The sequence below is a fragment of the Protomyctophum parallelum genome, assembly GCF_964188405.1.
Source record: "Protomyctophum parallelum genome assembly, chromosome: 3".
NCBI lineage: Eukaryota > Metazoa > Chordata > Actinopteri > Myctophiformes > Myctophidae > Protomyctophum > Protomyctophum parallelum.
The window spans coordinates 40,601,382-40,615,719 of NC_139698.1; the positions used below are offsets into that span (position 1 = coordinate 40,601,382).

The 14,338-nt window shown below is 42.8% G+C and overlaps 1 protein-coding gene across 1 annotated transcript; it reads right to left on the reverse strand.

The window, feature by feature from the left end:
* Positions 1-2,735: 2,735 nt before the first annotated feature.
* On the reverse strand, positions 2,736-9,599 carry msh5 (mutS homolog 5; the record flags this gene model as incomplete). The annotated part of the gene is made up of 25 exons (XM_083762149.1): positions 2,736-2,920; positions 3,022-3,092; positions 3,195-3,332; positions 3,477-3,623; positions 3,737-3,811; positions 4,195-4,344; positions 4,462-4,588; positions 4,798-4,916; positions 5,614-5,681; positions 5,822-5,909; positions 6,012-6,092; positions 6,276-6,385; positions 6,486-6,558; positions 6,746-6,874; positions 6,954-7,016; positions 7,167-7,305; positions 7,549-7,594; positions 7,674-7,756; positions 7,835-7,870; positions 7,985-8,094; positions 8,411-8,532; positions 8,639-8,692; positions 8,895-8,975; positions 9,129-9,252; positions 9,513-9,599. The coding sequence occupies 25 exons, from the start codon at positions 9,597-9,599 to the stop codon at positions 2,809-2,811; spliced, it is 2,433 nt and encodes an 810-aa protein (XP_083618275.1). The 3' UTR covers positions 2,736-2,808.
* Positions 9,600-14,338: the final 4,739 nt, after the last annotated feature.

The window sequence follows — 14,338 nt, forward strand, 5'->3', positions numbered from 1 at the left end:
AAAAAGGAATGGTTCCCTTATACAAGCACCATTATGCTATAACTTGTAACTATCCGTTGCTTATGCAAAAAAAATATAGATTTTGGGCAAGGGATTGGGTTCATTAATTAAACCTTTGATAGTCAACATGAACAAAACATTAAACTCAAGGGCCTATTCAATGTCATGGTCCATATCTTTGATAAAGTAAGCTTCTATCATTCATAAAATTATAAGAATGGGGATTTGACTGTCTGGAGTCAATCAATCAATCTGTTTCCAGAAACAGGAAAAGTACCAGATGCTGCTCTTCTTAGGCATGGTCAATTCATTCAACCTCATCATAAAACTTTAGATTCCTGAGAACAGCATCCAGAGTAGGAACACCACTGCACATACTTGGCTGGCACTTGTCCACCTCGGGAGACTCGAGATTCCTCTTTAGGTTTTGTAGTAAGCTGAATACATTGAATTAAATGTTTCATGTAATTTATTATTTTTGTTCATTTTCCAGTTTTTATGTAAATGACATTGACACAGAAACAGAAATGTTTCATGTAATAAAACTTAATACAATTAGTAGAGGTCAACAACACTGTAAATATTTCCTTATTCCAACATTTAGTTGTGGCAGTGTAGCTATAGCTACCCCAGCGTCCTACTCTGGTCCTATTACAGTAGTTTGCCTGAGCTAGCTTCAGCTAACAGGATGAGAGGGGATAAGCACTCTGAGCTTCTCTCTAACTAGTCTTGCAGGAACCACTGGCCCAGCAACAACAAAGCTAACTGTTTAACAGAATGTATTTGCTCAGACAGTTGACTCCAAAACTAAATTCTCTCACAATGGGTTTCAAAAGCACAATGTTCGTAACCTTTTTTAGTTGTATTTGTGAATGTGAAAAATGTAATAATGTACACTGGCCGTAGGGGTTATGCTTCTCATGATTAAGTTCATTCTTTATGAACAGTTGGAGGAAAACTCCAGACAATTTTGCTCCTGAACACTCATTTCAATATGTCCAAATTATTTATAACACGCTTATCTATTACATTTTAAAATAAAGTTGTGATGCTGTCTAAAATGTGTGCAGTGTATGCCTTCTAGATGTCTGAAACATCTCTGAACATGTCTGAAATCAGCTTTTCATACATTTCCATGCTTTTATTCTTTTCTCTTTTTGCATTTAATAGTGTCCATGGGGAATTAGCCTCGGAAACCCAGATATTTCACAGAGACTCCACAGTTTGGCTAAAGCACTTGAAAGTGGCTGGGGTTGATAAATGAGTAACCAAGCTTCCAAGCTATCATTATGTCCCTAGGACAGAGCTTTAAGATGTGACTGGAATGTACAACTGTAGCAGATTTTGTTCCCCGAATTTGTTGCTGTCCAAATATTTGGCCATCATTTTATAACATACTCATCCAAAGCCACAGCTTGTACACATAGTTCATGAATTATAAGCAAAATACATATTTAGGGCTATTCCTCATTAGTTTAGTTAGATCATCATGCCTCCATGCCTCATTTGATCATCAACAAGCCTCCACCTTCTTTTGTCACACTAAAAACTCAATAGAGTAAAAGGTCTCTTGTGTTTTTCTGGGGGTGTCAGGTGAGGAAGAGGAGCAGATAGATCAGCTGGAGAATACGGAGGAGACAAGGCTGCTAGAGTGTTTCCGCTGTGACCTGGGCTTTTGGGATGCTTGTTATACCACCACCACTAACTGCAGTACTGGAGAGAAGTGTTACACTGGCAGAGGAAAAGCAGGTGTGTTGTAAATTTGCTTGTGTGTGCGACTGTGCGTTACATTGTTGTGTGCAGGCCAAGACATTTGTACTGTTTTTGTGTCTTGTTTATACATTAATAAAGTAAAATGTTCCAAGAGTATAAATCACGATTCATCATGCTACAGTAAGTGTATTATACTTTGGTCTTACTGTCATCATTGTGCATTGCTGTCTCCCTAGCGGATGGCCTGGATGTCAAGACACTGGGCTGTGTAAAGGAAGAGGAGTGTGGAACGGAGACCACAGTGGAGTTCTTCTCCAACACCATTGTCTACACCATGACCAAGCACTGCTGTCACACATCCTTCTGCAACGCAGCACACAACATTCACAACACACCCCTGTACCTGACTGTGGCAATACTAACAATCTGGCACCTCACAGGGGATTTCATGGGATCATGATAACCAACAAGATTCTACCTCCTTGTCTTGATATATTAAAAAAAAACTCCATCAGCTGTTTTATTTATTGTGAAAAACCATTGATGGTTATGTCAAACCAGTGGGATTTCTTCACCAGGACACACAACAGCAGAAAATGCGGTAGATTGATTGTCAAATGTAAAAAATAAAACAAAATAACAACTCATGTACTTAAACAAACAACATACTGTGTCCAGGAACACAGGATGACAGGAAGGTATAGTACGTTTATGTGTAATTTATTGAACTTGTATAAGTGTACAGTATTTTAATAAAAATGAAGAAAATACATTTTGAAGTTGATTCATGTTTTCTGCAGCAGCAAAAGCAATTATTATTACCATGTTCCCCAGAATTAATTGATCCAAAAATGAATTACAATTACAATTAACAATTATTAGGATTATTAATGTGGTTATATTAAAGTCATCTGTTTGAAAGGGAAACTCCATATCACAAGTACGACATAAGAGCAAAACAGTACGACACAAGAGCAACACAGAATGGTGACTAACAGTAACTTCATAGTCAAAGCCGTGACTTGTTCCCAGTATGAAACCACTGTAATAACCAACTTATACTGAGCAGTGTAGGGCAGGCCATGCAGGACAGTATTACAGTAGGTCTCCACCAGAGGGCAGAATCACTTCTTTCATGAAGCGCTGCAGATCAACATCCTTGTCCTCCAGGTCCATGTTTAGGAACTTCTCCACCACAGACGCACACCTGGCACAAGTGCATTCATAATTATACATACACAGCCTGCGTTCATGCTTTTGTCTTTGTATTGTACTTGTGTTATGGTTATGGTTTGAGTAGGAACTCACCTGGTGGCTTGATCATCCGATTTTCTGCCGATGCGTTTGATGGTCTTTCCTGTTCTGTACAGTTCAGATACCTTGCCAGACACACACCCACACTCAGTAAGGCTCACTCTGCCTACGCATATTCACATGGTTTTTGTGTAAGTGTGTGTGTAATGTGTATGTATGTACTGTACCTCCACTCCTCTCTGTACGAGGCTGGCTGGCAGGCCCGCCAGTGTAGCAATGTTGGCAGCATAACTGGAGCGGCAAATTCCTTCTTTCAGCTGGTACAGAAACACCAACTCATCCTTGTCCACGGCAGTCTCTAGAGTCTAACACAGGACATTAACCATAATTCTTTACTTTGAAATAAAAACATAATAATGTATGCATTATCCATTACATGCTCACACGGATGCTTGATTGGGTCAGATGTTGTACATTTGTCAACATTCTACCAATCTGTCACTCAGTACCAGCAGGGAGAGCTGCTCCGAGGAGGGCAGGAGGCACATCTGGAGCAGACTGTGGAAGTTAGTAGCCAATAGGACATGAGGAATGTCCCCAGGACCTCTTTTGAGCCAATGAGAGACTGATGCCGCCAGCAGGGACAGGCCATCCACCTAGAGTATTAGAATATTAATATAGTTAATTGTGTGATATACAAATAATGATTATATAGGCATGCATGTATACTTTTGCACAATCCATATGTGAGGGAACAATGCTTTCTTACAGTGTTGGTTCCTTTGCCGAACTCGTCTATGAGAACCAGTGAATTGCCAGTACTGTTGTTTAGAGCGTGGGCCATCTGGAGGACAGACACGTTCACATTTACCATTTGTTTTTACAGATAATTATGTATATTATGCACATGTAATATGTCTTTCTCTATCTGTCTTTCTGTGTGTGTGTGTGTGTGTGTGTGTGTGTGTGTGTGTGTGTGTGTGTGTGTGTGTGTGTGTGTGTGTGTGTGTGTGTGCGTGCGTTCGTGCGTGCGACGTGTGCATGCGTGTGTGAGATAGTTGTGGGTAGGTGGCATGCTTGCAATGCCTGAACAGGATGATGGTGGGAGTGGACCTGGATACAGTAGTATTGGAATATCAGTAAAGACACAAACATGTAGGCTCATATAAACACAGCTGTTAGCACACTGCATAATGTACTGTATGTGCGTAGGCGTACACCATGTACCTGGTTGAGGTCTATCATGAAGGTGCTGAGGCCCAGAGACACAGACTCCCTGCTTTGCATGCGTGTGAAGATTCCGTCTACCAGACCAATCTCTGCCTCCTTCGCTGGAACATCTGAGCCAATCAGAGCCATGAACACAACCAGACCCACCTAGCAAGGTAAGTCAGGGGGGGGGGGTGAAGAAGTTTTACGTGTTGATCGGGTAATGACATTAGGAATAGAGGCGCTACACTGCTGTTAACTAAAGATGTGGTGTATGACTGTCACCTGTTTAAGGTAGATACTCTTGCCAGATGAGTTGGGTCCGGTGATGATCTTAAGTCGGCCCTGTGACTCAGAACTCTGGAAGGAGTTGGCCACAAACACGGGTGAGCACAGCTCGAACAGTGGGTGTCTGAAGTGAAAAGCAAAGGAATTCAAATCTATCTGGCTCTCTATTAAATTCATCCAAAGCTGTGTGTGCGAGTGCGTTCGTGAGTGTGTGTGTGTGTGTGTGTGTGTGTGTGTGTGTGTGTGTGTGTGTGTGTGTGTACATTGGGTGTGGGTGCACATGTGTCTGTGGATGATTATATATATGTGTGTGTGCTGTGCATGAGTGGATACCTGGCCTGAATGAGTGTGATGCGGCGGTGGCTGGCTAACTTGGGGGAGGTGTAACCGTACTCCTGGGAGGCACTGCTCAACGCCATTAGGCAGTCCAGCTCAGCACTCAGCTCTAGAACCTATAGAATACACACCATAGATATACAGCAGTACAGGTCATACATGCCCTACATCTGTGTTCACTGCCACTTGTGTTGCTGGGGGACCTGATGGCATTCTGGTACTTCTGGTATCCTCCTTCTCACCTGACAGTACAAATGTCAAAATGCCCTGGCTCCACAGTACCTCTCAGGCATCCTCCATAAACCTCCTGTGACACAGAACCTGCGGTCCACAAACTTGGACCTCCTCTCTGTCCCCAAGGCAGTCAAGCAAACTTTCTATTTGGCTGCCCCCACCCTGTGGAACTCTCTCCCAATAGAGATTCGCCATGCTCCAACACTGGGCTCTTTTAAGGCTGCCTTGAAAAGACACTTATTCTCTCAGGCTTATGGCAAATAGTTGTTTGTTGATTGGTTGTTGGTTCATTTTGTAAAGCGTCCTTGGGTTCATGAAAGGCGCTATATAAATTCAAGCTATTATTATTATTTGGTATGGATCTTGTCAAATCCATCACATTGAACTTTTAATTGATTTTGTTTTCCTACTATGGATTGATTACTTCCATCGTTGACACGAAAGCAGTGTTGCTAAACTTACTATGAATGGAATGGCACACACATGCACACGTGCACGCATGTGCGCACGCACACGCACACACACACACACACACACACACACACACACAAGCACACACACACGCAAACCTTAACCTACCTTGTACAGAGAAGAGCTCCTCTCCAGGGTTATGGTTTGAAGCTGTGTCATAACGGCAGTTTCCATGTCTGAGATGTAGGAAGACAAACTTCAGCAGGAAAGAGAGCTAAGAATCTAACATCGAATGCCTGTCAGGTATCCAGGTGTTGTATATAAGACAATGCATCTAAGGAAATGTTGGATAAGACAAGGAGAAAATAAAAAGGACCTCTGATGTCACAGTGCAAGTCACCCAGTAGATCATCCAGCTCTCTGGTTCTTTGGCTACGGTAGTGCAGTCGTTCATCTGACAAAAACTAGACAACCAAACACAGACAAGATTGCAGCAATTTTGTCTGGTGTGTGAGAGGACATGCGGGCATGTACTTTGGGTGAAAACTCAATTACATAGAACACACCATGAAGTCAAGTCCCGGTATCTCAAAATCCTCTTTGTTCACCATGCTGGGCAGCCGGGGGACCCGCAGCAGGAAGCCTATCTGTAGAATGAAATTTGTGCTTGCACTTAAGGTTTATGCACATCACTCATCTGCTTTGCTAGAGTGGGTGTGGACACAAGTGTCAGGTATCAGGTATTAATGTGTGTATAAATCAAATAAGTACAGAGAATTGTTTTTTAAATTCAACTGCCAGTGTTGTAGGTGGACATGAGTGTATCATACCAGAGGGATATAGATCGCACAACAAGATGGGAAGCGAGCATCCAGGTTTTCCAGCTCTCTCCTTGCCACATCTGTCAGGAAGTCTGACAACCCCATCATCTTCCTCTTCTCTATTGAGGATGGGCAGAGAAAATGTTTTATTCTATGTCTTTATGTTACTATTTGCAGAAAGCTCTAGTTTTAAATCTGGCAAGGAAAGGGCACACTCACTCTCATCGATTGCAGGGTCCACATTTGGTTTAATTGTGAAGCGGTTCTCTGTTGCACTGCTCTCAAAGTCCACCTACACAAAAACACATAAAAATTGCAGCAACAAAATAATGTAAAATGAGAGAGAATTCAAGAGAGTGCAGAGTACATGTAAAATCAAATAAAATCACAAACGTATACGTATGTGTAGTCATACCACAAATGTTTGGGTGACACAAAGAGAACAGAGGGAGAGGGAGAGACAGAGGGAGAGAACTCACCACCCTGCTTATGACGGAGGTGATGTATTGTAGGTCATCAGAGAACCCCTCACTGATTTCACGGAAGAGCTGAATGGACTGAGGCAAGAGGCGCACTGTGTCTCTGATGCACACTGCACTATACACCGTCTGACACAAAAACTTTGTAATATATTATACATTGCATTATTGCATTAACTGGTGACATCGTGAACCAAATAGTTGTTACCTTGTAGAGACTTTGCCAGTCAGTGACTTTGGTGTGCGAGAGAGACATCCTGTGCAGCAAGGTCTACCACACAAACAGTACAGAGATGTGTAATCAATCACACACACAAATACAAACAAAATGGACATGCAGGGATGCGAACTTCAGGCAAATAGAATGTCTTTCATCTATGGTTAGTGATTTAGGTGAATCAGAGGCCATGGGTCAGTTTACTGGGATGTTCCTGATGTTGCGTAGTGTGGACTGCAGAGTGTTGAGGGTATCAGAGTTGCGTGGTGTTGTGAAGAAACGGATCACTTCCTGCCTCCTGTTTAAAAGTGCCAGGTCACGTGTTGGACGTAGGAACCACTGGCTGTGAGAGAAAAGTCCATCCCTCACACTCACAACAGGCCACATGTACTGCTACACCAACAAATGCATCATAGAAAACTAATGGTACATGTTTTGTAATCACTGCTTACATTATGGCACAAACTTCAAAGGACTGTCACTGTATCATCTGTTTCAAATATGATAGCAAATAGTGCTGTGCAAAACCATTTCATTTACAGTACTTCCAAGCTGTGGTAATTTCTGTGTTGCAGGCTATTCTCACCGTAGCATTCTGGAGCCAAACTTGGACCTGCAGCGGTTTAGAATCCCTGCAATACAAAAATAAGGGTACTTAGGGTACTACACAGGTCTGGGGAGGTGAAGTACTGAAACACTGATGTCACATACCAAAGAGACTGAGTCCCTCCTTCACGCCAGACTGCAGCTTGTACACTGATGGGTGAAGTTCTGCCTTAAAGATCTGCAGTACACTGGATACATACAGTACATGGTGATCACTCTCTTCCCTCCCCTCGATATGTGTTGTGCACATCTTAAAATACGCTCACCTGTATGTGTCCCGGTCTACATACACCACATCTTTTCTATGAGAAATTTGAATAGAACACAACATCACCATTTCAGAGAATAAATACTGGTCAAAGTACAGGTCTCCCTGGTATTCTGTGAGTCATCATGACCCGCCATGAGTTTCTTACAGTGTGAAGGTGTGGACCTGTAAAATAGGAACTCCTACACTGCTGTCTTCCAGCTCCACTCCCACTCTCCTTCTGTCCAGACATTTCAACAGGGCACCCACTGACCGCATCTAACACACGCATGCACGCACGCGCACACACACACACACACACACACACACACACACACACACACACACACACACACACACACACACACACACACACACACACACACACACACACACACACACACACACACACACACACACAGCTGCATAATGATGGACTACTGTACAAAGCAGAAAATCCAACCAGCAGCCACAGAGGCTGGTTGATTATAGTCACTTAGATTACAGCTGGTTACCTGCCATAGTGGCTTGCAGTATAAAATAACTTCCCAGCCACTGACAGTATGGGACTATGGGTTAATTTTAATTTTCTCACCATAAGGGGAGCGTTGAATGAGATGCAGGAAGAAAGGTAGGACAGCTTCTCTCTTTCAGTGATGGAGGGAGGAAGGAAAGGCAGGTGGGCAGACAGAAGCCTCTGCTTACTGACCTCCAGACCTACACCATGAGAAACATCACGTGGCAGCCATAGGGACTATAGTGCAATATGAGATGCAATTTAAACCTAAAACCAAAACATTATTTTGCCATATTTTTCTTTTACCAAAGTCAACATATGGATAAGTCACCACCTCTGGTTTGTAGTCCGGATTGGAAGCTGTGATAACGAGAGCACAGAGAAAATAGTTGCTTGTGTGGATGGAGATCAATTAAGTGAAAGAAAGGTTAATTTCATATATTAATAACTTTGAAGTTCATACTAGAGAAACGTGGTCTGTGTTATTGCTAATTTGAACCACCTATAAATCACACTGTATCAGTGATAACTGTCCAAAAAGAATGCCAGTATTTTGCCCCACCGAGTCTCTGCATGAAGCAAACCATCCTGCGTTCCTGCTTTGCGCTGGTAATGATCACGTTAGGACCAACTTCCTGGAGAACTATAAAATGACAGGATAAGGCCGGAGAGCAATAAGACAGAAGATTAAAAAAGGCAAATGACAGTCAAGATTAGATACATGTTTTACTTGATTCATGAATAGTACATGTTCTTTAGTCTGAACATTAAACTGATCAGTGTCATTGTAGTACACCTCTAGCCAGCAGGTGAAGCTCGTTGTTATCAGGAGTATCTGTCATGTAATGCAAGGAAGAGTCTCTGCTGTCGTAAAAGCACAGGCCCACCTGTCCATGCTGTGCCAGAACACTCAATAACACCTGGATAAGAGACAGCATGTAGTTTAGTGTATCATTAGACATGAAAGAGCAGCCACATTTGGGATACAAACTGTGCTGTGTGTGTAGACTGTCAGTTAGTTACTTTGCCATAATATATAGCCTACAATTTGTATCATACATACTGTACATAGCTAACTACAGCATGTATATGTATATGCCTATATCAGCTATTTTCACCACAGGACACCGTCATACAACTAACTAATATATCAGGCTGTTGAGCCCACAGGGGGCCTCACATCTGGTGATGACTCTTCTTCCTCGTCGTCTTGTCCATGTAGGCCGGTGGGGTCACCTAGTCTTGGAGGATTCTCTTGAACATCCATTGTGTCCTTAATTGACTCCTTGTTCTGGTTCGGAATCTGTGTGCACTCTGCAGCGTCCAGGTGATAAGAAGTCTACTCGGATTGTAGGCTATAAATAAATATAGACTTAACTCGAAAGGTTGCTTGTAGTATAGTTCTTATTTTTATAGGCCTACAGCTCAAATGATAGATGATTGTTAGATTAAACAGCTGGGATCGAGCCGCTTCGCTTAATTCCCGCCGAAAATGTGTTATCTTTTACTCAACCTGAGAACCCATCGTCAAAAAATAAACAGTCTATCTTGTAGAGACTATCTGTCCCATAGCCCGCATGGACGGTCTTATTATGTCCCATAGCCCGGGCCCCGGATGGACTCGCGCTGTGTGTTGAGCTGTAGGCCTATAAATAAATATATAATTCACGTGCTGGATAGTGGATGGAAAAACTTGTGGGTTCTACTTCTACTCCATTGTCAGAGGCAAATTAGTAGCCTATTTTTCCACCAATACAATTATTTGAAAACTTTACCTAGTCATACCTAGGCTATTTGGTTGTCACCAGCTATATGTAAAAACCCAAACAAAACAAAAAAATGTATTTATTTAGTATATTATATTTATTTTATTAATGAGTTGCCAAATACAGTCGCTGACTCGTTGATATTTGCATTTTATTTTACATTTGATAGGAAAATCAAGCAAGTTTAAGTTGAGGTGCCCAGACCCTAATACGTGTGCTCTGCGCACCTGTAGTTAATGATTTTAGGTGCACCGTGCATGCATGCTTTTATAAAAAATAAAACATGTTCGCTTTTTTTTTAACGTAGGCCTATATGGATAATAGAATTTCCTTCCTCCTTTTTTTCCCGGTATATCTATCTGTCGGCTGTTCGGTTTCAAAACAACCATTCAGTCAGGAACAGACACAGTCCATCCATCATCATCATCATCATGATAAAACACCACACATTCCATCGCAGTCCTATATCATCTCATCATGATGAATGTCTTGAATGATGATATGATAACACAGATTTTGCAGTCCATCTCCGTCTGCCATGACTCATGATCATGATCATCTCATGATAACACCACCACCACCACAGAGGCTAGGCTACATCGCCGATTCGCCGCGGTGTCAACTGCCAAGTAGAAGTAGGCATGATTCTAAATTTCTAAATTTGCTCATAAGACGGAGCCATTCGCATAAATGACTTGACTGTAGCCCTAGCCCCATATGAGCGTAGGGAGGGAACATATGGGGCTAATCCTGCCCATGGCTATAAAACCGCGACCCGTCCATAGGTCCGTGAGTCCGTCCATTGTTCTCCTCCTCCTCATCCTTTCATTTGGCACATTGCTTCAGCGCGTTCTGTAATGGATATACACATAAACAGCGAAACAAACGAAAAGGATCAAACTTGGACTTTTAATAGCTAAGAAAAGAAAGAGAAAATAGAACCAAAAGCGGCTCATTATTCCGAGTGCGCACGCCGCACGCGCCGACGACACGCACACTCGTATAGAGGATGCTGATTGCTGCTGCACCTGCACGCCCCCCCCCCCCTGGCAGCCCATCATTACTGCAACATTGACATGTGAAACCATGGGGGCAGTCAGACAGATATTTTGTGAAGCCACTAAGGAAATCGGGATTTCCTGAAAATTCATATAATGGCCTGTTGTGGCGCTGTCATTGGGCTAAAAAAACCCCATGTATTTGGGCCCAACTTCACCTAGACTGTATTACCTTAATAAACATGGTCATGAATACGTTCTGCTTCCAGTCACTAGTTTAAAGTCTCATTTCTAATGTCATAATATTCTTTTTGGAAAATTATGGTCCCATTTATTAAAAATATTACCATAAAGTCGCGTATGTTCTGAGGGGCGTGGCTACCGTTACAGTCTATAGACCGATTCCGTACCGGTTTCATGGTCGCAGCCTACGTATTTCCTGTAGGCGGACTCGACGTAGCTGCGGGGGTAAAACCCTCACCAGGCGCACATCTTCCACTACAGTGAACGGCAGAGTGACTGATGTTAGTTTGCCTCAAACTTTACTCCTTTACCTGCTTTTTTACTAACACTAACATTACAAAGATGCCCAGAACATCGAGATGAACCTGTGTAGTTTATGGCTGCTCCAACAGTAGTGGCAACATAACAAATAAAATAAAACGGAATGTCTAATATCCACCGCGATGGCTGAGACCAGAGCCATTGAGTAATGGTTGAGACAAAGCAGTGAAGAATCCTGCAAGATACATAATTTCAGTCTTACCCAATACCCAATCTTTCTGTTTTATGAACACAAGGCTGCTGTATTTTATACCTCATACTAAGCATTTAAAGTATGAGGTATAAAGTACAGCAGCCTTGTGTTAATAAAACAGAAATATTTGGTATTGGGTAAGACTGGCGTTATGTATCTTTCACTGCTTTGTCTCAACCATTGCTCAATGGCTCTGGTCTCAGCCATCGCGGTGGATATAGACATTCCGTTTTATATTATTTGTTATGTTGCCACTACTGTTGGAGCAGCCATAAACTACACAGGTTCATCTCGATGTTCTGGGCATCTTTGTAATGTTAGTGTTAGTAAAAAAGCAGGTACAGGAGTAAAGTTTGAGGCAAACTAACATCAGTCACTCTGCCGTTCACTGTAGTGGAAGATGTGCGCCTGGTGAGGGTTTTACCCCCGCAGCGACGTCGAGTCCGCCTACAGGAAATACGTAGGCTGCGACCATGAAACCGGTACGAGTCAAAATAAAAACCAACGAAGAAGAAGGGGGGAAGTCCCGCCTCGTTGTCTGGGACAGCCAATGGCTCAGCTGGGCCCAAACGGATCTACAAAGATGGCGATTTACAATTCAAGGACTGACAGGCTTCATTTTACGTCCATATCAGACCCAGAGAACGCTTTGTCCATATTTTTTTTACAGTCTATGTGTGAAACCCAACCCACCACAAGGTAGGCTGCTATCCTCTACCACTGCATTGGTATGACAAATTGATTCACTTTAGAGATACAAGACTCCTTGGCTCCTTTGAGAACCGTCAGGGTCAAAACCCGCTCGGAGCCATGGATGAATTCGGACATACTGACTGCAATGAAAGCCAGAGACAACAAATGCTCTGAACTTCTTAAATGCAAGTCCAAACTAGCCAAGTGCAAGCGCTTCGACAGTGATCTCCAAACCAAACTGCACAACCTAAAAGCCCAGTGTAACAAGCTAAGAAACGGTGTAATTGCCATGACCAAATCAGCCAAATGTAACTTTATCAATGATAAAGCCGAGGAAATCAAAAACAATCCTCGGGAGCTATGGAAGTTACTAAACAACCAACTAGGCTGTGGTCGGAAACTAAAAACCAGGTTTACTAACATAAACATCAAATCGAATAACACCCTCATCACTGACAAACTCGATGTAGCCAACCACTTGAACATCTTCTTTACAAACATTGCAACAAAGCTGGTTAGCAAACTGCCCTCCCACTCTGGGCGTTTTGGTGTAGAGCACATCAAAGCCTTCTACAAAAACCTTGGTGTTTGTAAAGATGATTTTAAAATGGCAATGGTAACAACCGAGGAGGTACTTAAAAAACTGAGTGCCCTCCAACCCCACAAGGCCACTGGCCATGACAATATTCCCTCCAAATTTCTCAGAGACTCAGCCTTTTCCATAGCTCCAGTCATCACCCACATAGTTAACCTCTCCATCAAACAGGGACAGGTCCCCCAAGATTTTAAACTGGCCAAAGTAACCCCCTTGTACAAAAAAGGGAGTAAATTAGAACCCGGCAACTACCGCCCTATTTCTATTCTAAGCTCCATCTCGAAAGTGATGGAAAAAATAGTCTATGAACAGGTTGAAAAGTATCTTGCCACTAATAAATTGCTGTACGAGTTCCAATCTGGCTTCAGAACATCCCACTCCACTGACACATGCCTCCTCTATTTGAGCGATCACATCAAACACGAGGTGGATGCTGGAAAATACTGCGGCATGGTCATGCTGGACCTCCAAAAGGCTTTTGACACCGTGAACCACTCCATACTGATTAACAAGCTTAAAGCTATTGGTTTTGATAGCACATCAGTAAGCTGGATGCAATCCTACCTGGAGGGGAGAGAACAGATGGTGGAGGTGAACGGAACACTGTCCCCTCCCCTCCCAGTGAGCTGTGGTGTCCCACAAGGAAGCATACTAGGGCCTTTACTGTTCCTAATTTATGTTAACGACATGACTTCAGCTTGTGACTGCAACTTGTTCCTGTTCGCAGATGACTCAGCACTGCTGGTCTCGGACAGGAACAAACTGCAGGTTGAAAAGACCCTCAGCTCTGAACTCGGTAGAATCTGCACCTGGCTCGCTGATAACAAACTATCCTTACACCTGGGAAAAACTGAATCCATCCTCTTCGGATCAAATAGTAAACTCAGCAAGGCAGATGGCTTCTTGGTTAGAGTGGGTGACAATATTATCACACGAAAAGATCAAATTACCTACCTAGGTTCCATCCTGGAGGCTAATCTTTCCGGTGATAAAATGGCCACCAACGTAATCAAAAAAGTCAATCAAAGAACAAGATTCCTTTACAGGATCTCCTCACTGGTCAGCAAAAACACCTTGAAGACCTTAACAGGAGCCCTCGTACAAGGTTTCTTTGACTATGCATCCACCTCTTGGTACCACAGCACCTCAAAGGCCCTTAAAACAAGGCTCCAGACCTCCCAAAACAAACTGGTCAGG